The sequence below is a fragment of the Rhinolophus sinicus genome, chromosome 13 (genome assembly GCF_057876585.1).
Source record: "Rhinolophus sinicus isolate RSI-liver-muscle chromosome 13, RSI-T2T, whole genome shotgun sequence".
NCBI classification, from domain to species: Eukaryota; Metazoa; Chordata; class Mammalia; order Chiroptera; family Rhinolophidae; genus Rhinolophus; species Rhinolophus sinicus.
The window spans coordinates 41,870,984-41,898,359 of record NC_142513.1 but is presented as its reverse complement, the minus strand read 5'-3'; the positions used below and the strand labels follow the sequence as shown (position 1 = coordinate 41,898,359).

Below are 27,376 nucleotides of genomic sequence, written 5' to 3'. Positions count from 1 at the left end.
CACACTCATCAGATAACCTTATGGAATGCATGATTCTGCAGCTCGGGTACACGATACCATATAGCGTTGAAGGCAATTGTGCAACTGACTTTTATAAAGAAAAACACTTGAGTAATGGTGGAGCTATATATTGATGACCACTTGCTCAGAAAAGTCCAATGGTTATTGAGCATTGGTGTTGGAGAAAAGCCCCCCAAACCCCAGGGAGGAGCTCACAGTGGGGAGAGGGTACTGGTATATGGCTTCTATCCCTGTGCTACAGATGATGATAGAAATAGCCACAGGGCCACAGGAGGGGCATCTTGTATGGCCAGAGCCTCTGCTTAGGAAACTTTCAGAAGGTTACAAGTTAAGCCTTGATAATCTAGTAGGCATCAGCCATATGAAAGAGTGGAGCAGCAGCATTCCAGCAAAAAAGCAGGAATGAAAGACAGCACACATGACACAGCATGTTGTATGAGGACATGACATGTGGTTGTCCAGGGAGCACAGGGACCTGGGGGAGCAGGCTGGGAGGGCACTGCAGAGTGTAGGCCACACAGTGCTTGAGGGGGTGGGTACAGGCAACAGGAACTCCTGACAGGCAGCAGCAGAGATAAAACAGTCAGACTAGATGCTCATTCTTGGCTTGTAGGGAGGAGGAATTTGGAAAATAATAGACCTGGAGGATGTCCTAATGTTAGTAACACAACAACTCTCAACCTCATGGTTAATTTTTTTTTTCTTTTTGAAAGGAAAAAATACCCACAGCCCATTAACACTACCCAAGTTATTGTGACTCTGAGGCCATGTCAGTGGATTTTGGCAATGAGACTCTCAGGGTCCTGCCAAGAACACAGTCTATGCTGTTAGGGACAATAAGGAAGTCCTCCAGCAGGAAATATCCTTCTAGGGCCTTATAAAAAGCCTGAAAATAACTAACTTATGAGAATTTGTGGTCTTTAGACTGAATTTTACAATTTTTAGTGATTTTGACTGCTAGTTAAAGTCAGTATTAAAATTTCTCACATACCATCTTCAGCTAGTATTTTCCTCAAAATAGACACGTTTCTGGAAAATAGAAGGCAAAAAAATTATCTAGAAAGATTAAAAAAAAAAATCCCAATGAGTGTGCCAACGAATCTCTAAATACTAATTTTAAGTTTTAAGAGGCCGACCAAAGTCTGAGACCGGTTTAATTCGACAAAGTCTGAGCGCCCCCTGATGGTTAAACAGGGTCCCTGCAGCAGATTACTTTTTTGTTGTTTTTTTTTTTTTTTTTTAGCTGCCTGGAGTCAACTTGTTAACACCTTCGCTTCAGCTAATCAAGCAAGCGATTGTTGTTTGGTGCTCTGTGTAGAAAGGAAATAAAGTATGTTACTTTATGATGAGAAGCATGTGGAATATTTAGGAAGCTGTTAATTCAGTAGAATTTAAGGCGAATGCAGATTTGCTAAGCCAGAGATGGAAACGGGGGCTTTGATAAGAGATCTTAAAGGACTCCCAGGAAAATCTCACTTTTATTTCATTGTGATCGTCACATCATCCCGGGGGAAATGGTACAGTGATCAGGCGAGAAGAGAGGCCACTGTCCCACCAAAGCATCAGCTGCAGCCTTGCGCCCTCCGCTGGCCGCTCCCATGGCTACAGGGTTGGCACAGAATGCCACCCACTGTGGCCCTGTCAGGGTGAGGTGGCTGGGTGACCTCTGCTACTTTCCCCCCAGGCAATTATGTTGTAAGCACACATTCTTTTCTTTTGGTAAAACATTATCTCGATTCAATAAGTAAACTGAAGTTACAGGACAGGCTGTTAAAATACATTCTCCATTGAACAAATGGATCCAGGAGAGTGAAAACCGCTTCCTGGGGAAGGTAAAGCAAAACAATGTTTGCAGAGGAGAGGAAGCTCTGGCATGCACCCCTGAACAAAAGGGAACAAGTGGTCTTTACTCGGAGAACAGCTTCCTATTAGGACTTACTCCTTCATATATTATGCCTTTCATCCCCACTCAACCACAAAATGATTTTGCTGAAGCAAATACAATGGTAGAAAAAGATTTACACTGAAAGAATCTTTAATAATAAACTGTTGCCGATCTGCCTACTTGCCCATGATTTATAATACAATAAACATCGGATTCTATTACGGCTCATGCACTGAAGCTGCTGCTCTGAAAAATAGAATATGAAAGCATCCGGACCCCACCACCATCACAATGAAATGAGCATGTATAAATGTGCTAAGAGTATCTCTTTGCATCTTTTATAGCTTCTGTGTATTAATCTGTAACGCTTATTAAGAAAGTCATTGCTATGCAAAGCAGCACCCAATCCCTTTCTCTGGCTTTTCAACAGAGTGCACTGTTTAGCCAATAGGACGGACCCTCTGGCCCTCATTCTGCATTCATGGCAGGCAACATTTGCACAATGTATCTCTCAAAGGCGGCTGAAAAGAAGGCCTTAATACTCATGTAAACAACTGCAAACCAATTACTTAATGAATCAGGCCCACACATAATGAGGTGCAGACAAAGAGCTATAAATGTATTTTTGCACCCAAGCCGATGCTTTAAAGTAAAATCCCTCAGCTGTAGTTTGGGCTTAACTAGCACATCATAATTATTGTCTCCAGGACATCAGAGGAAGCCATTTTTTTTAATTTTTTTTTTAGGTCCAGCAGGGTTTGTTTTTTTGAGGTTGCTCATCAGCTCACTGACAAAATAGAGTAAAGAAGAATTTTTAAAAGTGCTACAGCAGCACTGCACTGTTATGTTTATTCTCAAGTACTGGGTTTCGAGACCACTTGTAAAAGCAATAAAGCACGAGGAGTGACTGCAATAAGTGGGATCCTTAAACGTAAACCTCTAAGAAATTTCAGGGAATCCAGGCACAAACAGCAAAACCAGAGCTCTCCAAAGCCCACGGTGGTGTACTAACAACACCAAACCCACCACAAGAACAAAACCAGAAAAACCCAAACCTACTACTCTGTGCCCAGACCTTTTCCTCACTGCATTATTATCAAGTGTCTAGAACGAAGGGTCCCTTGAAGACTTATTTATATTTTCTTAAAGGGAGTGATGAGATTACTTCTAATTTATTTAGGAAATTAATTTCATGCAGAAACAACACTAATAACAAAAGGCCCCTGCCTCAAATGGAAGGGGAAAAAGGTTGATTTTATAATGAAATATAGATGCAAGATATGAAATGATCAGGCTGAGAAAATGTCCTACAGAATCCAACTGCTTTCTGAATGTATTTAAAAATTGCCTGAAGAATATATACAAGGAAAAGTTTAAGAATTGGGTTTTTTAATGCCTCTAAAATATAATGGAAACAAACATTTCTAACTATCTTTAAAAACTAAATGTATGTATTATTAAGCCAAATGGTAACATTAAGCCCTGGAAACTACCTGTAGAATTTATCTTTTAAAATTTCTTTTAAAAGACCTACAATTTAAATTTATAGTATAACCATAAAAATATAATACTTTAATATTCTTCTTGTCCCATAATTTGTTATCTCTCGTTTTCCTCAAATACCTGGATAAAAACCCAGGTATTAAAGATAATAATTTCTGATAATTAAGAGTAATCCCCTAAAATCGAACTTATCAGATTTCTAAAAGCAAAAATTCAATTTCAGAAAATCAAATTCATTTTAATATATTTCAGGTCCTAAATATATAGTAATTTTTTTATTTGATCAAAACATAAATAAAAATGGGATTTTCTTTTCATTTAAAAATATATTTCTGAATCAAATCATTTTCTCTTATAAGATATTACAAATGTAAAGTTCTGGTTTTAAAATTTCATTGAGGGTAAGCAGTTAATTCAAATGAAAGGCAATTACCTAAAGGACACCTTTTTAGTGACAAATGTTATCACAAAGGGAAACTTGTGCTGTTTTAAATGGTATTTATCCCAAAGCAAAAAAACAGGTATTTCATCAGGCTTCTATTCCCATCTATAAATTCTTCCTCAGTGACTCAATGCCATTACATGATTAGTATTTTATGTTGATGACACATCTAGCATATAACTCACTTACCATTGGTGAAAAAACTTACAAGAAGTGCTACAGCTTAACAAATATGAAAAAATAAATTTTGTTCTTTATGGAAAATAAGCTGGAAAGTGTCAGAAAAGGAAAGTATAATCTAGCCCAAATACTTAGTAAAAACGAGGAGTACAAAAATAAATATCCAGCAATTGCTAGTATATATATCAGCCATCTCAGAAAGAATAAACAGGCCACTTTATTTCCTTTAAGGTCTGATGTTTTCTCCTGGCCCTTTTCCGACACTCTCCATTGTGTGGTCTCTAAGCAGCCCTACTGCGAGCAGCTGTAGACGCTAATTTGTGGTTCACTGAGGTGTCAATTGAGTCTTAAACCAAGGAAACAACAGCTGCAAAACAATACTTGGCTCTGGTGCAAACATTTTCAAAAGTAGACTAAAGTTTCAACTGTTATTTTAGATAAACAAAAACCCAAACCATAACCTTCCACCAAGTCACACAACAAAATAATACGTAGCCAGAGTTTGATTCATTGCATAGTGACATTTCTCATCTTGTTGCCACTATTCAGACAGGCTTTCATGACTTTACCTTGACAAAGGACTTCCTTCACTAGATGAAAAACTAGCTTCCGAAGAGATTTTGTTAGTTGTCTTTGTCTTGAATGTACTGCTGCCAATGTTCAAACCTGTGACAAGCACAAATGCGGAGAGAAAGCATTAGCTGCGCAGCAATGGATGCAACGAAGAAAGAAGGGACCTCACAATAACTTTGGTAAAACAAATGTCAACAGAGGAAGATGCTGTTCAAGCCACAAAAAGCAAGGGAGCTTCTAAGGCAAGGAATAATATGTTGGTAGAATACTGAAAGAAGTGGGAAGCCACAAAAAGTAAAATCATTCAAAGAGCACCATTTTAAATGACTAAGAAGCACGTATGAGCACATGGGTCTCTACTACGGCATCAAACTGGATTATTCACATTGTTATAACACACAGGCAGCGATGGATCACCAAGATATCAGGTTCTAGGAACCAAGTCTCAAAAATAACTGGTACCACTGGATGACAGCTGCCCACTACTCACCTTTAAGTTCCTCCGCCAAATCCTCTATTTTTCCATCTTGCAGAGGAGAATGAATCTCCACTGAAAACTATCAAGGCCACTCTTTAACCAGCCTGAAAAGGTTGATGGGGAAGACGCGCAATCCACCTCTTTTCCTGGAGCTGGGGGAACTGGGCTGTCCCCACAGTGCTCCCAGCTTGCAGGGCAATCCCTGACCTCTGCCTCCTGGGCGTCCTCAGCCTTGGACATGTCTATTACAAGTCTGATTCTTAAATGGCAGTGGCCCAAGATCACAGAGAGAGTACATGACATCTCAGCAAAAGACATTTACTGAGTTTCTCACCTGTAAGCTGCTTGCCTGCATGTAACCTCTGCAGTAGAGCGATTCTTTTAATAATGTGTCCATGTTCAGCCTTAACAGGGTCTGCACAGGACAAGGTCATTTCAGACATAAAAATGGAGGCACAAGGTTTAAGTGGCTTTCCTTAGAGACAGGTCCAGAGACAAAGACCTAAGACATCTGATGTAGAAAGTAACTAAAACATGCACTGCTTTTCCAATAGTTCGATTTGGGGATGGCTACTGAGTTTACAGTGTACATCCCCACTACGACCTACAACAGTTCTGTGAAGTTTAACATGGGGTACCTGGCTTCCATTTCCCTCCGCCCTCCCAGCCTACTTCTTGCTTCTCTTTGGAGCTCAGAGGAGTTCCTAAGATCAGAGCGAGAATGAGAATGAAAAAGTAATGCATGACCAAATGTAAAATAAATACCAGAGGCAGTGTTTAACTACAATGACAGCCAGCACACTCAGAAGCACTTCTAAGATCCCAATGCTGGAAAATTTGGAATCTTTGGTAGAGCACAGTTTACTTCTGAGAGGAGAGTGAGAAACTGAATCTAGGGGTACTTTACTATACAACCTATAAAGTATCACTTCACTTACAAATAAATTGACAAAAATATGTTAATTATTACTATATTAATAGTACTATAATTTTTGATACACATCCAAGGGACTACAATTTATGTCAAATTTACTCACCCATTGCCTCTGTTCAATTAACTATCGAAAGAATACTTACCAAAAACAGATTTGTGGAGTCACCTTTGAAACAATGTATGTCTGCTAACCCCCTATAACGCTCTGAAAGAGGTATTACTCTTTTGGCGCCTCATATGTAAAATGAAGGGGTTGGATAACTACTTTCAAGATCCCTCTGGATTGTAATTCTGTGACTCAAATGTGAAGAAGGTGATGCAAAGCAAACAGTTAAGGGCTCACAAGTGCAATATCTCTCCAAAGTGATGAAGACCTCCATTGGGGCAGAGGCCCTGTGTTATTCCTCAACAAACTACAAAGTCTCATGTTTGCACAATTCAAATAACCACGACCATTGCCAGCGCTCCCCAGAGGCTTTTCTCTAACAGGAAGAGTGCTGGGTATTTAATCTGTAGTGCCTCACTGAATCCTCAAAGCAACCAAAATAACTGAATTTTGCAGCAACCAATTCTAACACTAATATTATCTAGGAAACAGCTCTTCAAAGACAAGTCTGACGCACCATACGTATGTCCCTCAAAAAAAATGTGTTTGGTGAAGACATCTTTGAGACAATTGGGAAATCTAAATATGGACAGGGTATCATTGTTCATTCTGATGGGTAAAATTACGGCATGGTGGTTTATGTAAAAATAAGTGTTAAAGTATACTTCCTTCTGTATTAATCCATTTACTTTCACAAAGGGAGTTGAGGTGACTTATACTAAAAAAGGTGTAACAAAATAAAAACCACTGGAAGTAATAAAAATAATAAATATAAGAAATCAGAGAAAATCACAATTAAAATAAAAACCCTAGATCGAAGGAACTATATTTAAGCTTAAAGTTAGTTTTTACTAGGGTTTAGTATTTTTCATCTAAAGAACCCCCAAGTCCCACAACATTCTGGTGAGGGAGGGTAGCCTAGTGAGATAAGAAAGTCATAGGCAGTCAGGGACAGGACCGCGGTAGAGGACATCAAAGTCGAAGAAAACAGTTTCAAAGTAGCTGACAGAAAAACGGGGAGAAGGGAACTGGGCTACCACATCAGACCGCAGAGTTAGCCAAGACTCCAGCCCAGGTACAGGGCGGGGGGGTGGCAATCAGCCTCTGGTAAACAACTTAAAGATTGCAGACTCAAGGACATAGAGTCTCTGGCGCAGCTTAGCCTGTGGGGCATATCATTTTCGGATCCCTCCTCTCTCTAGAGAGCTTTTCTCTTGCGCTTTACAATAAAACTGTACTGCTTAAACTTTGCCTCTCTGATCTGCATTCCAATTCTTCAGTGACTGTGAGATCTCAATCCTGGGAACATACCTGGACACCCACATCACTAGGAGGACACTCTACACTGATGATTAAGAAACTGGAAAATGTGGGAAGAGAAGAAATTTGCGGTGTCTCTATGGTACTTTGTGACAAGTTACTATCATGATATGCCTGGTGGAATCCAAGGGTCTGAACAGGCCATCACCATGAGGGGCCAACATATTGAGAAGAAAAGACTTCCAAACTTGTGTTTGTTAAGGACTGAAAAAGTACTGGCTTCCCATTGACAGTTTGTTACAAAGTAAACTCAAGAAAGCTTCAAAGAATGACCATTCTTCCCTGAATACAGCGCTGGCAGCTGCCCTAGGTCTCCTAGGCACTGATTTCGAGTGCTGAATCCACCCTTGCTTACCTGACAGTTGTGATGCAGCAGCATCTGCCTTTTGGAATATGCCTTCAACTTGATTTGTATCATCCTGAAGGGTACACTGCTTCAGCAACTTGTAAGCTTTTGTTTCTATAGATTAAAAAAAGGCACAATATCTACATGCAACAGAATGAAGTTGGACCCACACCTTACACCATACAGAAAAATCAACTCAAAATGATTAAAGACAAATATAAGACCTAAAACTATTGAATTCCTAGAAGAAAACATAGGATAAAAGATTCAGGATAATGGATTTGGCAATGATTTCTTGGATGACCAAAAGTATAGTCAACAAAATAAAAAACAGACAAATAAGACTACATCAAACCTAAAAACTTTTCATGTCAAAGGAAACAATATAGTGAAAAGGCAACTCTATGCAATGGGATAAAATAATTGAAATCATATATTTGATAAGGGGTTGACAACCACAATATGTAAGGAACTTCTATAACTTGACAACAAAAACCAAAAACAAATAACCTGATTAAAAAATGGGCAAAGGACTTGAATAGACATTTCTCCAAAGAAGGTATATAAATGGCTAATAAGCACATGAAAAGATGCTCAAAATCACTGTCATTAGGGAAGTGTAAATCACAACCACAATGAGATATCACCTCATATCCACCAGCATGGCCACTATAAAAACAAAAACAAAAAAAACAAGTGTTGTTGAGGATGTAAGTTGGAATCCTTGAGTGCGGTTAGTTGGAATGTTAAATGGTACAACCACTATGGAAAATAATATGGACCTTCCTTAACAAATTAAAAATAGAATTACTGGGTGGGGGGAGGGGAAGGAGTGGGAAGGGAAGGGTTGCAAAAAAATTTGAATTACCACATGATCTAGCATTCCCACTTCCGATTATATATCCACAAAAATTGAAAACAGGACCTCAAAGTTATTGGCACACCTATTCATCACAGCATTTACTCACAATAGCCAAGAGGTGGAAGCAACCCAAATGTCCATCAGTAGCTAAATGTATAAGGAAAATTTGGCACATACATACAATAGCTGGAATACTATGCAGCTTTAAGAAAGAAGTAAATCAACTGCTTGTGCTGGGTTGTCAGGGATAGGTCTGTCAGGCATGCTCCAGCTCCAACAGGAGCTGATTGAGACAGGGGCATGTGTGCACACTGCCTTGGGTCCCCGCTTTCCACAGTGTGTGTGCAGTGCTGCCAGGCTAGCTCCTGACTATCGGGCTGCTCTACCTGATCCATAGGCTGCTGACTGGGACAGGCAGAGAGTGAGAGTTTTCCTGACAGTGCTGGGACTGGAGCTGCTTGGTGGCGCAATCTGGCCAAGGCATTCATGGCGCGTTTGTGCAGGCTGGTTGCCAGTGTAGAGCACACGCTGTTCTGACTTGGTGGGGGCCACTGATCACACCCCGTGGTGCCCTGGGGGCCTGCCCTGCCCACCTAGAGCTGCACTGCTGGGGGCACCCTGGGCCCCTGGTGCCCGGCTCCTTCTCCACAGTCGGTTTTTGCAGCAGTGGACAGCCCGTAGCAACCTGTGAGGATTTTTGGTGGTGAGCACAGCCCCAGAGCCCATGGCAGCCAACTGCAGGCAGTTTACTATGAGCCTGAGAGGGAGGCCGGCACATGACGCTGGGCCCTTCCCCTCAGCACAGCTGTTGTTGTCATCCAGAGACTCTCTATTGCTGAGCAAGTGGTCTGCAAGTTAAAGCGGGCAGAGAGCCTTTTTTTTCTTCTTTCTTTTTCTGTTTTTTCCCTTTTCTTTTAGTCCATCTCTTTTTCTTCCTCCTCCCTTTTGTTTATTATTAACTTTTTTCCTTTTTCTTTTTTTTTCTTTCTTTTCTCTTTCATCTTTTTGTTCCTTTTTCTTTCATTTGTTTTCTTTTTGTTGTTTCTCGGGTATGTTTGTCTTGTTATTGTTTTGGTTATTATTTTTCTGTCTTGTTCTGCTGTTTGTATCTCTTTTATACATTGTTGTTTCTCCTGTCTGATCATTGTTTATCGTGTTTTTGTGGGTGTATATTTGTTTTTTGGTGTTGTTGGTTTGCCTTGCTTTGTTTTTGTTTTGTGAAGTGGCTGTGGGCCTAGCACTGGTCCAGGAGCTGAGATTACACTGAATTTGTAGGAAGCATTGACCACAACCTTTACCCACCTGTAACACCACCTCGCCAACATATAGCTGCATTGCCAGGGGCATTCTGGGAGCCTGGATGACTGGCCTCATCCCCAGAAACTGTGGAAAAGGTTTCTTACAACAGCAGATGGTCCACAGAACCCTGGGGTCATTTTGGTGGTGTTCAGTGACCCCAAACCTGCACTGCAGCCACTCAAGAGCAGCTCTTGGGAATTTGTGAGCTTGAGGTGGAGGCTGGCTGTAGTACCCTTGGGATGCTGTACAAAGGGGACACAGGCCAGGTATTGGTGTAAGATCTGAATCTGCATTAACGTCTTAAAAATCACCAATCACACCTTGTAACTCACTAGAACTCCATCCTGCCCAGCTGGTGCTGCATCGCTGAGGGCACCCTCAACACTGGGTCAAACACGCTCCTAAAGAGCCTCTTTCAATCGTAGGGCCTTATGGGCAACTGACAGGTGGCAAAAGGCCTAGTGGGCCCTGGGCCTTTTGCTAAACTGCCTCAGGACCAATATTTGCGGCACCTACCCTCAGTTCACAGAGAGACCACCCCTACATGACTCCAGCTCCAGCTCTGGCAGCAGCCAACTGCATACAGCTTTGAGGCACCTACTAGGCAGCCCTGGGTCTGTAGCAGACAGGGCTGAAACAGTCCTCAGTGGGAGCCCCGCCCAAGAGACACCAGAACCAATACACCCAGAGGCGAGTGTCAGTTGCACCACCTGGTTGAATCTACAAGCAGCACTCTCAAAAGAATTTTTCCACAGGCACAAGATCCCACAGGGACCAAGCCTCCTCTGAGGGGGTCGACATCCACACAGCAGCTCATACACTGTGAGCTGAGCTAATTCTCCCAGCTAATCAGCCTGAGGGTCAATCCCACCCTCTGACAAGCCAAAAGCAATTAAAGATCAACTTCAACAGTGACACCTTTGGAACACATGGGACAGGAGAATAGGGAGACTGTGCAATCTGAATATAAAGGAAACATACTACATAAGACCACCCAGCAACGACTGAGAGACTTAGGTGATCTACCTAATACATCGAAGCAATCACAAAGCGACAGCCAGAATGAGGAAACAAAGAAACATGTCCCAAATAAAAGATCAGAAGAAACTTCTAGAAATGGAACTAAATGAAACAGAGGCATCCAACCTATCATAGACAGAGTTTAGAACACTAATAAGAATGTTTAAGGAATTTAATTAGAACATAAAGAAGGATAGGGAAATCATTAAAAAAAAAACTAGTTAGAACTAAAGAAAACAATAACGGAAATGAACACACTCAAAGGCATCACCAGTAGATTTGATGAAGCAGAGGATCGGATCAGCGATTTAGAAGACAAGATAGCAGAAATCACCCAATAGGAACAACCAACATAAAAAATAAAAAACAATGAACATAGTTTAAGAGACCTGTGGGATAACATGAAGCGCAACAACATTCGCATCATAGAAATACCAGAAGTAGAAGAGAAAGAGCAATGGATCTAAACCTATTTGAAGAAATAATGACTGAAAACTTCCCTAACCTGGTGAAAGAACGACATACAAGCCCAGGAAATGCAGAGTTCCAAACAAGATGAACCCGAACAGGCCCACACCAAGACACATTACACTTAAAATGGCAAAGGTTAAAGACAGAGAATCCTAAAAACAGCGGGAAACACAAAGAGAAAGACAGTGGGTTACATATAAGGGAACGCCTATAAGACTGTCAGCTGACTTTTCTACAGAAACTCTGCAGGCCAGAAGGAAGTGGCAGGGGATATTCAAAGTGATGAAAAACAAAGGCCTACCACCAAGATTACTCTATGCAGCAAGGCTATCACTTAAAATTGAAGGAGAGATAAAGAGCTTCTCAGAAAAAAACAAGCTAAAGAAATTCATTACCACCAAAAAAGCACTTTAGGAAATGTTAAAAGGGCTTTTTTAAACAAAAAAGAAAACAAACTAACAAAGGAAGACTAGAAATACAAATAACAAAATGGCAATAAACATGTGCTTATCAATAATCACTTTAAATGTGAATGGGCTGAAAGCTCCGATCAAAAGACATAGAATGGTTGAATGGATAAGAAAACAGGACCCATGCATATGCTGTTTACAAGAGACTCATCTCAGATCAAAAGACACACACAGACTGAAAGTAAAGGGATGGAATAAAACATTTCACACAAATGGAAATGAGAAAAAAGGTGGAGTTGCAATATTTATTTTGGACAAAATAGACTTTAACATGAAGACTACAATAAAAGACAAAGAAGGGCACTACATAATAATAAAGGTATCAATCCAACAAGAAGATATTACCCTAATAAACATCTATGTACCCAACATAGGAGCTCCTAAATATATAAAACAGTTTATGACTGACATAAAGTCAGAGATCAACAGTAGCGCTATTGTAGTAGAGGACTTCAACACCTCTTTGTCACTAATGGACAGACCCTCCAGACAGAAAATCAACACGGAAACAGTGGCCTTAAATGACACTTTAGACCAGTTCAATTTAATCGGTATTTTTAGAGCATTTTCAGCCCAAAGCAGCAGAACATACATTCTTCTCAAGTACACAAGGAACATTTTCCAAGACAGACCAGATGCTAGGCCACAAAACAAGTCTCAATAAATTTAAGAAGACTGAAATCATATCAAGCGTCTTCTCTAACCACAACGCTTGAAACTAGAAATCAATTATAAGAAGAAATCGGGAAAATACACAAAACATGGAGGCTTAATACATGTTACTAAATAGTGAGTGGGTCAATAATGAAATCAAGGAAGAAATAAAAAGAAACCTCGAGACAAACGAAAATGAAAACACAACTACCCCAAATCTATGAGATGCAGTGAAAGCAGTCCTAAGAGGGAAATTCATAGCAATGCAGGCATAGCTAAATAATCAAGAAAAATCTCAAATCAACAGTCTATCTTTACACCTAAGGGAACTGGAGAAAGAACAGCAAAACAAGACTAAAGGGAGTACAAGGAAGGAAATAATAAAGATCAGAGCCGAAACAAATGAAACAGACACCAAAAAAAAAAAAAAAATACAAAAGATCAATAAAACCAAGAGCTGGGTTTTTGAAAAGATAAACAAAATCAACAAACCCTTAGCCAGACTCATCAAAAACAGAGAGAGAGAGGACCCAAACTAATAAAATTAGAAATGAAAGAAGAGAAGTGATAACAGATACCACAGAAATACAAAAAATTTTAAGAAAATATTATGAGCAACTATATGCCAACAAATTACACAATCTGGAAGAAATGGATAAATTTCTAGAAACATACACTCTTCCAAGACTAAATCAAGAAGAAACGGAAACTCTGAACAGATCGATTACTACCAAAGAAATTGAATCAGTAATCAACAAGCTCGCAAAAAACAAAAGTCCTGGACGAGACGGCTTTACAGGTGAATTTTACAAAACATTCAAAAAAGAATTAACACCTATTCTCCTCAAACTATTCTAAAAAATCCAGACGAAGGGAAGGCTCCCAAGTACATTTTACGAGGTTGCTATTACTCTGATCTCAAAACCAGATAAAGACATTACAAAAAAAGAAAATTACAGGCCAATATCCTTAATGAGCACAGATGCAAATATCCTCAACAAAATACTAGCAAACTGGATTCAGCAACACATTAAAAAGATCATACAGGGGGGAGGGGGGTTCACACAGTGTGAGGGATATAAATGATAAACGTCTAAGTTTTGCTTTGTCTTGTGCACCTGAAACTAAAAAAAAAAAAAAAAAAAAAAAAAAAGATCATATACTTGATCAAGTGTGATTCATTCCTGGTATGCAAAGTTGGTTCAATATCCATAAGTCAATTAATGTGATACACCACATTAACAAAATGAAAAATAAAAATCATATGGCTATATCAATAGATGCAGAAAAAGCATTTGACAAAATCCAGGAGCCTTTTATGATAAAAACTCTTAGCAAAGTGGGAATAGAGGGATCATATCTCAACAAAATAAAGGCCATATATGATAAACCCACAACTAACTCAACAGGGCAAGGCTAAAACCTTTCCCCTTAAGATCAGGAACAAGACAAGGCTGCCCACTTTCACCACTTTTATTCAACATAGTTCTGGAAGTTCTAGCCACAGCAATCAGACAAGAAAAAGAAATAAAAGGTATCCAAATTGGAAAGGAGGAAGTACAACTGTCATGATATGCAGATGACATGATACTATATATAGAGAACACCAAAGACTCCACGCAAAAACTATTAGAACTGATAAATGAATTTAGGAAAGTAGCAGGATACAAAATTAATACTCAGAAATCAGTTGCATTTGTATACACCAATGATAAACTTTCAGAAGGCCAAATCAAGAAATCAATCACATTTACAATTGCTTCAAAAACAATAAAATACCTATGAATAAATTTAAGCAAAGAAGTAAAAGACCTGTATTCAGAAAATTATAAGACACTGAAGAGAGAAATCAAAGAAGATACAAATAGATGGAAACACCTACCATGTTTGTAGATAGAAAGAATTAATACAGTTAAAATGTCAATACTACCTAAGGCAATTTATAGATTCAATGCCAATTCCTATCAAACTACCAATGACGTTTTTCTCTGAAATAGAACATATAATCCTAAAATTTATATGGAACCATTAAAGACCTGGAATAGTTACGGCTACCTGACATCAAATCATACAACAAGGCTATAGTAATCAAAACAGTATGGTACTGGCATAAAAAAAAGACACACAGATCAATGGAACAGAATAGAGAGCCCAGGAATAAATCCATTCATATATAGTCGTTTAATCTATGACAATGGAAGAATTTACATTGGGGTAAAGGTAGTCTATTTAATAAATGGTGCTGGGAAAACTGGACTGACACATGCAAAAACATGAAACTGGACCATCTCCGCATGCCATATACGAGAACAAATTCAAAACTGAACCATCTCCTCATGCCATATACGAGAACAAATTCAAAATATGAGTCGTTTAATCTATGAGAATGGAAGGAATAATTTACATTGGGGTAAAGATAGTCTATTTAATAAATGGTGCTGGGAAAACTGGACTGACACATGCAAAAACATGAAACTGGACCATCTCCTCATGCCATATACGAGAACAAATTCAAAATGGATTAAAGACTTAAATGTAAGATCTGAAACCATAAAACTCCTAGAAGAAAATACAGGGAGTAAATTGGCAGACATTACCGTGAGTAATATTTTCACTGATACATCCCCGTTGGCAAAAGAAGTAAAAGAAAAAATAAACATACTGGATGACATCAAACTTAAAAAGTTTTCTCACAGCAAACAAACCATCAATAAAATACAAAGGCAGCCTACTGAATGGGAGAAGATATTTGCCAATGATACATCCGATAAGGGCTTAATATCCAAAATTTATACAACACTCGTTTAACTCAACACCAAAAAAAAAATAAAAAAATACCCAATTAAAAAATGGGCAGAGGACATGAAGAAACATTTCTCTAAATAGAACATACAGATTGCCAATAGCCATATGAAAAAATGCTCAACCTCACTAATCATTAAAGAAATCCAAATATAAACCACAATGAGATGCCACCTTACTCCGGTCAGAATGGCTATCATCAATAAATCAACAAACAACAAGTGCTGACAAGGATGTGGAGAAAAGGGAACCCTTGTACACTGTTGTTGGGGTTGCATATTGGTGCAGCCACTTTTGGAGGTATCTCAAAAAACTGGAAATGGAACTACCTTATGATGCAGAATTCCACTCTTAGGTATCTATCCAGAGAAATCCAAAACACTAATTCGAAAAAATATATGCACCCCTACGTTTACTGCAGCGCTATTTACAATAGCCAAGACTTGGAAACAACCGAAATGCCCATCGGTAGACGACTGGATTAAGAAACAATGGTACATTTATACAATGGAGTATTACTCGCCTATAAAGAACACTGAATCTTACCATTTGCAACGATATGGATAGACCTAGAGAACATTATGCTAAGTGAAAGAAGTCAGACAGAGAAAGACAAATACCATATGATCTCACTTATATGTGGAATCTAAAGAACTGAATAAATGGGCAAAGTAAACAAATAGTCTCAGAGATATAGAGGAAAAAATGATGGTTGCTAGATGGGAGGGGGGTGGGGATGAGGGAGAAGGGGAAAGGATTAGACTGCATAAATTGGTAACTACAATATTGCCACGGGAATATGAAAGACAGTTTGGGGAATATGGTCAATAATGTTGTAAAGATTTTGTAGGGTGTCAGATGGACACTTGTCTTATTAGGGAGACCACTTCATGGATGGTGTAGATGCTTGTCACTGCACTGTACACCTGAAGCTGAAGCTGAATAATATTGTATGTCAACTATAATTTAATATACATATATAGTCACAGGATGTGGAGTATAGTATAGGGAATAGAATCAATGGAATTGTAATAGATATGTACGATGTCAGGGGGGCAGTTGATTGGGGGAGGAGAATTGTCACTTTGTGAGGGATGAAAGTACATTGTTTTGTACACCTGAAGCTAGTAATAAAAATAAAAAGAAGGAAATCCTATTACATACTATAGCATGAATGAATGCTGAAGACATTATGCTAAGTGAAATAAGCCAGTCACAAGAGGCCAAATACTGTATGATTCCACTCATGTGAAGTATCAAAAGTGGTCACAGTCATAGAAACAGAACGTGGAAAGGTGATTACTAAGGGCTGGAGAGAAGGGGGAGGAGTATTAGTGTTTAGTGGGTAAAGTACTTCAGTATTGCAAGAGGAAAAAGTTCTAGAGATCTACTGTATACCAACATGAATATACTTAACACCACTGAACTGGTAAATGGTTAAAATGGTAAATTTAATGTTATGTATTTTTTACAAAATTTAAAAAAAGTAGAGTGACCAGATATCCCAATTGGTCCCTGACAATTTAGGTTTATGCCTGCTGTCCCTGTATAATTATTAATAGAATCTCCTTTTGTTATCAAAAGTTTCCTAGTTTAGATAATAAATTATATGGTCCCCCTACTTAAGAGACACATGACCCAAATGCATTGCAGTGACGTAGTTTGGCTACTAATTAAAAAAAAAAAAAACTTTAAAAAATATTTTAACACTCATTGGATATTTGATGATATTGATAAATCATTACTGTTTTAGGTGTGAAAAAATACACAGAAATACTGAATTTTCTACTTCCTAGAGAGAAGTTTCCTAAATTCTTCCTACAATGTTAACATTTTACAAATGCATGCAAATTATTTTTTTGAACGGTCCCTTTTTCAGATATTCTGAAAATAAACAATTTAGTTGAACCCAGTTTTTAAGACTTAAAGACAAGTTGTATATGTTTATTTGAGGTGGCCAAATTCCAGTCATTATTTTGAGTGGGTTTGTGGATAGGTTCAACTTATAGTAAAATGGTTTCTCTCCACTCCAGGCCTTGCAGAAGCCACTATAGGAATGAATCAGAAGAAACGGCACTGAATTCCTTGATCGGTCATCTGGTAGTACTTCAGAGCACAGCCTGCTCTGGCTCTTAAATTCTCACATCTGAGTGTGGGATTTCTAGGCTGGGTGAATAGCAGGAGGGTCAGGAAAGTTTAGAAATAGCAGGATGAGCTCAGAGATCCAGAGCTAGTCTTGTGTGGGGAGAGAGCATGTGCAGGAAACAAAGCCAGGTGCCCCAAAGGCATCAGCAGCAGCCTGGACTTCGCCTGGATCCACAGGACACCCTCAGCTGTGCAGGACTTCTGGTAGCATCTGCTATAGGCTAAGGTGGGGAAGACTGCTGGGAAACAATAAATAGAGATCATGTAAAGGACCCAAATGACACAACTTTCCTCATTACTTCAAGTCTCAAGGATACCTGGATGAAAGGGAAGATGGAGAATTAGAGTTGCAGCACAGACATACAGTAACAAAACAGCATCCATGTTCACATCTTCAATGTTGGAGACAGATAAAAGGATTCCTGATATTAGCACCAGGGGCTGGCAATCAGATGCCTTCCTGCTTTTGCTGGCTCCATTTAAGAACTTAACCACAAGCTCCTTATTACTGGATTAAAACTACCATCACACTGAAGAATAAAAATATAACTTATCTTGTCCTACTGAAAATCAATCAAGATAAAAATAAGTATTTACACTTGTCTTATTAGGGAGACAACTTCATGGATGGCGTACATGCCTGACCACTGCAGTGTACACCTGAACCTGAAGCTGAATAATAATGAATGTCAACTACAATTTTATATATATAGTCACAGGAAGCGGAGTACAACATAAGGAATAGAGACAGTAGAAATTTAACATCTGTGTGTGATGTCAGAGGGGTAGTAGATTGGGGGTGGGGGGTTATCACTTTGTGAGGGGTATAAATGTTGAACTATTATATTGTTTTGTACACCTGAAACTAATAATGAAAAAAAAGTATTTAAAATAAGCATCATATTTTGATATTAAATGCTGTATAATTAAAATACGTAGACAGGGACTCTTAACTCTGAAAATAAATCCTAAGGCAACATTTTTTAACGTTGCTGGATTGTGAAATCAGTTTAGCACATTGGAACTAGTATTTAGAAATATTTAATAAAGAAAACACCAGGTGCAGTGCATGCAGAGGGGAAAGTATTGTTTTGTGTAACTTCTGTTGTATGTGTTGAGTACTGGCCTGGATAGAAAGTGTTCCTTGCTGTAGGCAGTCCCACTGTCCTAGGATGGCTCCAACAGGATGGCATCATAACATTTTCCAATTAATTATAATATCCATTTTATTTCAGATTTGTTGTAAAGCAACTGGGGGTGATGGAGGTTAATAAAATCAAAGACAGAATATCTGAGTTCTAAGAAGGTAAAGAATCACTGTAAAAGAAGTAAAAGAAGTCTCTTTTCGTTTTTATTCTATAAAGATCAACCAAAAAGTTTTTCAGCTTTTAGGATACAAGTCCAGATCTTAATGACCATATGCTATTCCTACATTCAATTAAACTCATTTGGTCAAGTAAAAATAGCAAAGATAGAAGTTTTGGAAGGCAGGAAGGAAGAAAGGGAGGGAGGGAGGAAAAAGTTCCTTCTTGATAAAGGCTCCTGGTGTCTGGAAGCTGGAAGTTCCTTTTGTCTATTATCTTAAGGTAAATCATTTAACTTTAGTGAGCTGGCTCTCATGTTTCTCAGAACAAAGAAAACATGTGCTATTTATTTTCAGGAGGGGATTTTTGTGAAAAATATCAAGCTAGTAATTGTAACGTTATTTTCAGATTTGGGGGGATTAAGTATTCTGCCCAAATACAAGACAGAACCGATATTATTACTGGTCTAGCAAAGAAAGAATGTGAAGTGAATTTACTCTTAGCAGCAAGGGACCACTTTACTACTCTGGAAAAGATAGGCCATTTCCATGTTCCACACTTTCCATTCTGGTACCCTCCCCTTCCTACTGAAGGACTTGGATTCTCTAACTGGTGTGGACTTTCCCTTCCAGGCTGCCCAAGTATACTTTCAACTGTACAAGTTTTGGAGGGAGATAGCCCACCCCCTTCCCAACCATGGCTCCTCACTGGTATTTGATCCTTAAGCCTTCTGTGGCCAATCTGTAAGCAAAGAGTCTTTGGACCCTGCTTGGACAATTTTTATCTGGGATGTAGCTGCCATAACCCAACTAGTAAAGATTTGACAAAATCAAGCTGGGAACTGCTGAACATATCGTCTGCTTCCACCCCTGATACACGTTTCCTCGAATGGTTTAAGGGTAAAGCAAAGTTTAAAAGGATTAAGTGCATTCACTTGGAGGACTAAACACCAAAAAATAAGACCTAGCCAGACAGTCAGCTCTAATGCATCTGTCGTGTGGGAGACCCTGCTCGCTGCATCATTTGTTGTGCGGGAGACCCTGCTCGCTGCGCCATTTGTCGTGCGGGGTGGCCTGCGGGGTCTCTGGTCCCGCTCCCCACGTAAGAACGCAGGATATGGTGAGGCCAAAAAGGAACACCCACGGAGCCATAGGTAGGGGAGTCATACCACTATGGTCTCACTGGAGGCTGGGTTCACCGGACGCGCGACCTGCCGTCCGCCTTTCCGCCAACCGACGGGCTGACGACTCTCCTCCACTCTCCTTGACTCTCTTCCGCTCTCTCGGCTCTCCTCTTCCGCTCTCTTCGCCTCTGCTCGGCTCTGCTCGGCTCCTTGGCAATCCTCGGCAATCCTTCGTAGCCACAGCAGTTATACCAGCGGCCAATCGGCTAACCAGCCACAGCCGATGGCCAATCAGCCCCAGCCGACGGCCATCCACCACCCGAGCCAGCACCCTTCCACGTGAGGCCGAGAGCCTGTAAAATACTTTCTGGGGCTCTGTCCCCACAGCATCTTTTGGAGCAAAAATTAATGTAAGACCCAGATATTATATTATATTATATTATATTATATTATATTATATTATACCCAGTCTTATAGTAAAATAAGACCAAGTCTTATATTAATTTTTGCTCCAAAAGACGTATTAGAGCTGACTGGCTAAATCTTATTTTTGGGGAAACACGGTAAGTGACTCCGGTTGGGTGGGCGCAGTGGGAAAGGTAAGCTTGTAGCAGGCTGGAGAGCATGTAAGCGCCCTGTCGAGGGGACAGCTGTTCTCTGACTACAGCCAATTTCTGCCAGTTGGGGAAGTGGGCCTAGTCTTGCCAGACTTTGGCCTTTTTAAATGAAAAAATAAAAAACTGCACAGGCCAAACAGAACATACTTACAACGTTGAAACTAGATGGTGGTGAGCAGTTTCTTTGTGTGTTGCAAGAAAACTCTGTGAAAAACTTCAGCCAACAGATACAAGCTAGATGTTAGGAAAAGCTCACTTAGTTCAAAGAGTTGAGAGACCCCAGAACATACTATCAAAGGAGGCTGCAACAGCTGCATGGAGATTTTTAAGTAGCTGTCTGAATCAAATGGACCAGGTTTCTGACTCTTTGGAAGCAAGAGTATACTTTTTACTAGGGGTGCTCAAACAATTCAGACATCCTCCAAGAATAGTCTAGAAGACTTGAGTAGGAGGCCAAATTCGTAAAGCAAAAAGCTACAAGGTTCAAATTAGCCTGCTATAAACAAGGTAGGTCCATATATTTCCAAGGAGGAAAAAAAATTAATTTTCTCAATAGGCAAGTAAACTCTAAGTCCGCAAATTTGAGGATTGGGTGGCTCCTTAGGAACTCCAGGGAAACATTTCCTCCCATTAGTAAGGTCAAACTGTCAGAAAACTATTGAGTAGTGAAAATTATTAGATAAAACAATTATTTCTAAACAATACTTATTTTCGATTAGAATATTCTGGTACACACAGAAACAAACATGTGTGCATGCTCAAGCTGCAGTTCTGGGTGGCTCAGTCAAGCATTTATTACATATTCAAATGTGTGTTAAGATTTAGTTTGAAAAGTAGAAAAGATTGTAGTTTAAAACATAAAGTAAGGCAAGGGGCCCAGGGGGTTAAAATCTATCCTTGGCTATTAATTCCAGACTGATGACCCAATCAATCATTGATCTTCCTGCAAAATGGTATGGATCACTAAGATTGTTTCTTTCTTTTTGATACACATTTTGTGTCTAGATAATGGAAATCACTAGAGAAAACAAAGTGAAAACATGCTGAATAAAGGGAGGTACCAGAGAGATGAGAGGAGAAAAAAAAAGCCTCAATTTCTTATCTTTTATTCTCTTTTGTATGCAAATGTACACCTGCTAAAATACTTCTAAATCTACAAATAAAAAAATATCTGATGAACAAGTGCTTTTAACAACCCATTACAAGAGTCAGATAAACCTGTGGTTGACCAACCTCTATGGAATGTCCCTGAGGCAGAGACTCTGTCCATGGCTTTCCCAGAAATCCCTAATGAAAAAAGAAGAGTTGGGTCTGGAAAAGGAATAACAAAGGGAGATGCAAACATCACTACCACTACAGCTAGAAAAAAATGACCTTGAACTGACAAAGAACTGGGCATCTTTGAGTAAAGAAGGATAACTGCCATTCCTACTATATGAAGTGTATAACATTTTAAAAATTAAATTTGAAAAATATTTTCTGTCCACCGAGTTTCCCAGTGTTGTTACTTTTCACATACATACCTATACCTATGCAAATTTTTTTTGCACACTACACTAGATGTGTTGTTGATGCAGTAAACCCAGTTGTTTTTGCAAAACAAAACAAAAATTGTGGGATATATTTCTAAAATTAATTCTAAAGATAAATATTATCACTTAAAGTCCAAAAACCACCTGTCTAGTAATCTGCTTAAATGAAAATGAAAAATTAGGATATATGTGCTTTCACAATTTTGAAATACAGAAAACTCATTTATATTTAGGAATTTTTTTTTTAAGGCCACAAATCTATGCAAATGTGAGATACACAGGTTGGGTCCACTTTTCACATCCAGACTTTCCACTCCACTCCACCAGTAGTCCTGGGCCTGTATCTATTGCCCAGGTTTCTCTGTCCTCTCACAGAGAGAACCGATGCACAAAGTAATTTCCAATTCATATGAGTTGCCTGGAGCTGCTTCAGAAAGTAGGTATTTACATCACATTCTTAATTTCTATGGAGGAATTCAACAATTACACCTGAAAATAAATGCCAGGCTTATAATTGACCTTTAATGGATATTCCAAAACTGAACTGAAACAGTTTAGCTGGTATTGCTTCACATGTAAATTTATAAACCCATGCCTGCCACTTAACACTGTTCCATCATAGGAGGTGAATTTTCAACTCTCAAAGTCATGGAATCTTTAAGTTTTCAAAGATTGGATAATCTTGATCAGGAAGGTACATTTTATTGGCATAGTTAGTTTTTAAAGACAATATTTATAGCAATTTGCACTCAATTTATATAATGAGAAAAATCACAAATAAAAACACTAATATTATCAATTTCATCACAAGTACTATAGTAGTGTCAGCAATAATCACTGAATAAGATGAACTGGATGCTATGAATATAAAGCATGAAGAAATCCCTCCTCAGCCCCTGGAATGGATTAACTAGTGTAGTGTCTCCTCCAAAGTTCAAGTCCACCCAGAACCTCAGAATGTGAACTTATTTGGAAATAAGTCCTTTGCAGATGTAATTAGTTAAGAATCTCAAGATGGAATCCTCTTGGACTTCCAGTAGGCCCAAAGCCCAGTGACTGGTGTCCTGATAGGAAGAGGAGAAGACACAGGAGACGCAGAAGAGAAGTGGATATGAAGAGGCAGAGACTGCAGTGATGCAGCCACAAACTAGGAGCCACAAGAGGCTGAAACAGGCCAGGAAGGATCCTCCCCGGGGAACTTCAGAGGGAGCACGGTCCTGCTGACACTGATTTTAGACTTCTAGCCTCCAGAACTGTGAGAGAATACATTTCTATTGTTTTAAGGTTGCGGTACTTTGTTACAGCAGCCCTAGGAAGATACATTCAGCTCTCTGTATCTACAGGTTTAACATCCAAAGATTCAACCAACTGCAGATGAAAAATATTTTTTTAAAAATCCCAGAAAGTTCCAAAAAGTAAAATTTGGATTTGCCATGTGCTAAGTACTATGCTAAATCCACACAAATGAAGTGATGTGTAGGCATCCCCTGCCTATATAAAAATATAATGCCCTTTCACATAAGGGCCTTGAGCATCTGTGGATTTTGGTACCTATGGGGTGTGTGTGTGAGGGTAATGGGTCCTGGAACCAATCCCCCAAAGAAACCAAGGGATGACTGTAGTACACTCCCTGATTCCTGATTTTATTAAAGTATCTAATGCCCAAACTCTTCTCTCTCCACTTGAGTCTCTTGTGTCAAGTGAGGGTGTTTTGCATGACTTCCAAGGACTCTTTCATCTTTGAGACCCCCTGCTCCATGTTTCTCAAACCTGGGGTCACTTGGGTGTGTGATAAAAGACTGATGCCTGGCTTCCACCTCTAGAGGTTCTGATATGACTGGTCAAGGGAGGGGGTGGGGCATGGGTATGTTTTAAAATGCCAAACAGGATTCTACTGTGCAACCACCGAGAATTTCTCCAGGCATGTAGGAGTTCAGTGCCTTGAATGCGGGGGCATCCAATCAAGAGCACTCTTAGAAAGCTGCCTTTCATACTTTAATGACCACTTTAAATAAACACCACCACTGCAGCGTCATGAGGAATGCTTTGCTGTAGCAAGCAGCAGGCTGTCCCAGCAGCCTGACCACTGCCATAGAGACAGGGCCACATGACCTGCAACAGACAATCCAGAAGCATTTGGTGGTTCCTTGATTGTGCATGAGTTGGGGGCCTCTGTCCCAGATGCAGAAGGTAAGCACATCTTTACTGGTTCTTGTGCATTTCTGGGACAGGACGAACAAGGCACATTCTTAGTAAAGTCTCAGCAGTGGAGGTATCATGTCACTATACTTTGGCAGTCCAAAGTTGTCACCACAGTCTTTTCTCCCAGGATAAACCTAGTTACCAATGACAACCTGTCCATTGTATGTTTCCAGCTGTTTTCCAATTTGATGTAAAACTCAAGCAATAATGTTTTGGGAAGCACTGCCCCAAACTCCAAGTGGCACCCTTCAAATTTATGTTGACCTCCCACAAAGATTCTAAATGGACGTACCTCAGTATGACCTTGAATATTTCAGCTTGCCAAAGGATATCAGTGAGAAATGGCATAGTCAGGCAACCACTTTCAACACAGCTTGATCAAGAGAATTGGTGTCAAAAGAATGAGAGGCTGAATGGACATTCTTAGAGGCTTAATCCTCTTGAGATAAAAGCTGAGAGCCCTTTTCACATAGAGCTTAAGGAGATGAGTTTTGCCAGGATGGGCACGTGGGGTGGGGAAAGTACTGGTGGAGTGAATGACTGAAAGAGACAGTATTTTGGCCTGAATCAACAAGCATTTAAGGGAACTCCTTAATACTCTCGTTTTTATTCATTTGTTTGACAAAATATGCCAGCTACTATGTTAGGTGATGGGTTTTTATGATATTTCGCATAAGCTGCATCATTTACTAAAACTAAAATTCATTTAACTCTCAAACGCAAATTTCATGTGAATACAAGTAAAATTGCCAATGTGGGAAATTTTACTTTGTGGGTGTAAGCAGTTCAGAGAGAGACTTTCCTTCATAATCTACTTAAGCTTTAATTCTGGCCTAAGAGTTTTAGGGAAACACTGACCTGAATATCCTACTACCTGCATGTGGTCTCAGGCCTAAGTGTACTCAGATTTTCCCCTCTTTATAAAGGGCATCCCTCTGGTACAATCCATACTCAGAAATCCTTGCAAGCCGCCCACCTCTGCAGGCCTAACACAAGAGAAAGGAAAGGTACGACTACGTCCATCGCTGCTCTCAAAAGCATCCTTGTGGAGCTCATCTTTTGTTGTGATACACGCTGTCGTTTAATTAATCCAGACATCCTGATGCGGTCTCCTTATGTTATAAAACAAAAGAGGCAGGGTGGTGGAACAGAAGGCGTCCAGGGCTTAAATCCTGAAGTTTGAGTTTAATTCCAGATCTAATACACTAGCTATATGGTCTTAAGCAGGATTCAACCTCTCTAAGTTTCTGTTGGATTGTCTATTTACCCCATAGGACTGTTGTGAAAATGAGAAATGATGGAGGCTTAGTGAGGGCAGGGACCCAGTCTTTTGCTGTCCATGGTATTCCCAAGTAAAGGTATAATATACATGCAAATGATATACTATTTATTATATATGGAATAAATTCTATATATAATGTTCACAGATGTGAACATTAATTTTTGATTTCTACCTGGTTCTTTAGTGTGAACTAGACTAATGAAAGGGGTAGATGGTAGTAACAACAGGTCACACAGGCTGTGGGAACACTTACTCTGGTTGTGTGTGTGGGGGGTGTATACGGGAGGGTTTCTATGTAGTGGTACCTAAGTTTTCGAACGTCTCCATTGACGAACATTTCAGTTTACGAACACCATAAATTTTATGAATCTATGGTATCATTAGATAGTAAAATTCATGCTAAATTTGCAATTTTAGGGGTTGATTTTAAAGGTGTGGAATGGATTCATCCATTTTGCATTACTTTCTATGGGGAAACCAGTTTTCGAATGTTTCAGAACTCGAATGGTCTTCCGGAACGGATTACATTCGAAAACTGAAGTACCACTGCATACTTTAGTACAGATTACAGGAGCAAAAGTTATGAAACTCACACTCTTCATAATGATGGTTAACAAAGCAGATGCCTTCAGAGTGACAGCAAACTCTATAAGGATGTGCCCCTCTTCCAAAAAGACCTATGTGTGGGGGTGATACACAAATAAGAAAGGAAAATTAAGAAATGAGAAAGTTGGCATGTTTGATTTCTTTAATATGGACTGAGAATCACAGTCTCTTAGCATTAGAAAGTAAGTCAGAATTCCTAGAAATGAGAATTCCTTCCATAGTGCCCCTCTAGAGAGTAAGTTCCCACCATGGTTCAAGCATCCAACACAGAATCTCACACCTGGAAGACATTCAGTTTAGTTTTGCTGATATGAAGAGCTAGAAAGTTTTTCCATTATTGAGCTGTGAATTCCATCCCTGCAACACTCACAAACAGGGCCCCCTGAGCTACACTCTATAATTATGCTCAGTTAACGTTCTGCCTTCTACATAGCAGCCCTACAAATATTTAAAGACAGCTTTTGTGCCCTTCTCAGGTTAAACTTCCCCAGGGCCCCCATTATTCTGAAAGGGGTATAACCTCAGAGCATTCTGCCCGACCTCAAGGTGCCTGGCATGCATTTTACCTCGGCCTCTTTTTTTTTTCCACTATATCCCTTCTGAGACAGCTGCAAAGCAAATAAAGTCACACAGAAGGACCCACACTGAAGAAGTGTGTTTCCCCACCATTGTAACCTGCTGGTGATCAGTTTGGGAAGCAGCTTAGACAAGTAAATTTCAATCATAGCATCATTTAGGTTTAGTTACACTAAAGCAGCCAGCCCTAAGAGTCATTATAAAGCAATCTCATCCACAAGGGAGGTCCCCACAAAAAGGAACCACAGGAGAACGTTGATGATAATTTTAGTTGAGAAAACTGATGCCCTCATTAGACTTAAGGTTTTAAAAAACGTTCCACATGTGTGTATATTTTCCAAAACATGTTCCACAGAACACTAATTCTGTTGGCTGTTTATAGGAAGGATTCCATTTTCAAATAGAAAGTAAGTTATTTGACTCTAGGTTCACACTTTTAAATAGTTCATTTACTGACAGTACCTAAAAGTCTTCAACATGCTCCTGTGTGTTGTGCATGCTGCAGAGGAAGAGAGAGACCAGACCAGGGTTTAGCCACAAGATATGTATTCCTTGCAGTATCTTCTAGGTGGAGTACCGCACACATCACATCTGGGAAAAAGCTGCATCAGATCATCAACCTT

The 27,376-nt window shown here is 39.5% G+C and overlaps 1 protein-coding gene across 15 annotated transcripts in view; it reads right to left on the bottom strand.

The window, feature by feature from the left end:
• KIZ (kizuna centrosomal protein) overlaps nt 1-27,376 on the bottom strand; it is a 154,775-nt gene that overhangs the window by 15,051 nt on the left and 112,348 nt on the right. For 8 of the 15 annotated variants that reach the window (XM_088789287.1, XM_088789289.1, XM_088789288.1 and 5 more), the window contains 3 exons: nt 7,798-7,902; nt 5,417-5,497; nt 4,601-4,697 (listed from right to left, as the gene is read on the bottom strand). In XM_088789287.1, coding sequence (XP_088645413.1) covers nt 4,601-4,697; nt 5,417-5,497; nt 7,798-7,902 — 283 coding nt within the window. Of the gene's footprint in view, nt 1-4,599; nt 4,698-5,416; nt 5,498-7,797; nt 7,903-26,164; nt 26,249-27,376 lie in introns of those variants that run through there. The other 7 variants (XM_074317323.2, XM_019717482.3, XM_019717487.3 and 4 more) reach the window with 3 other exon arrangements.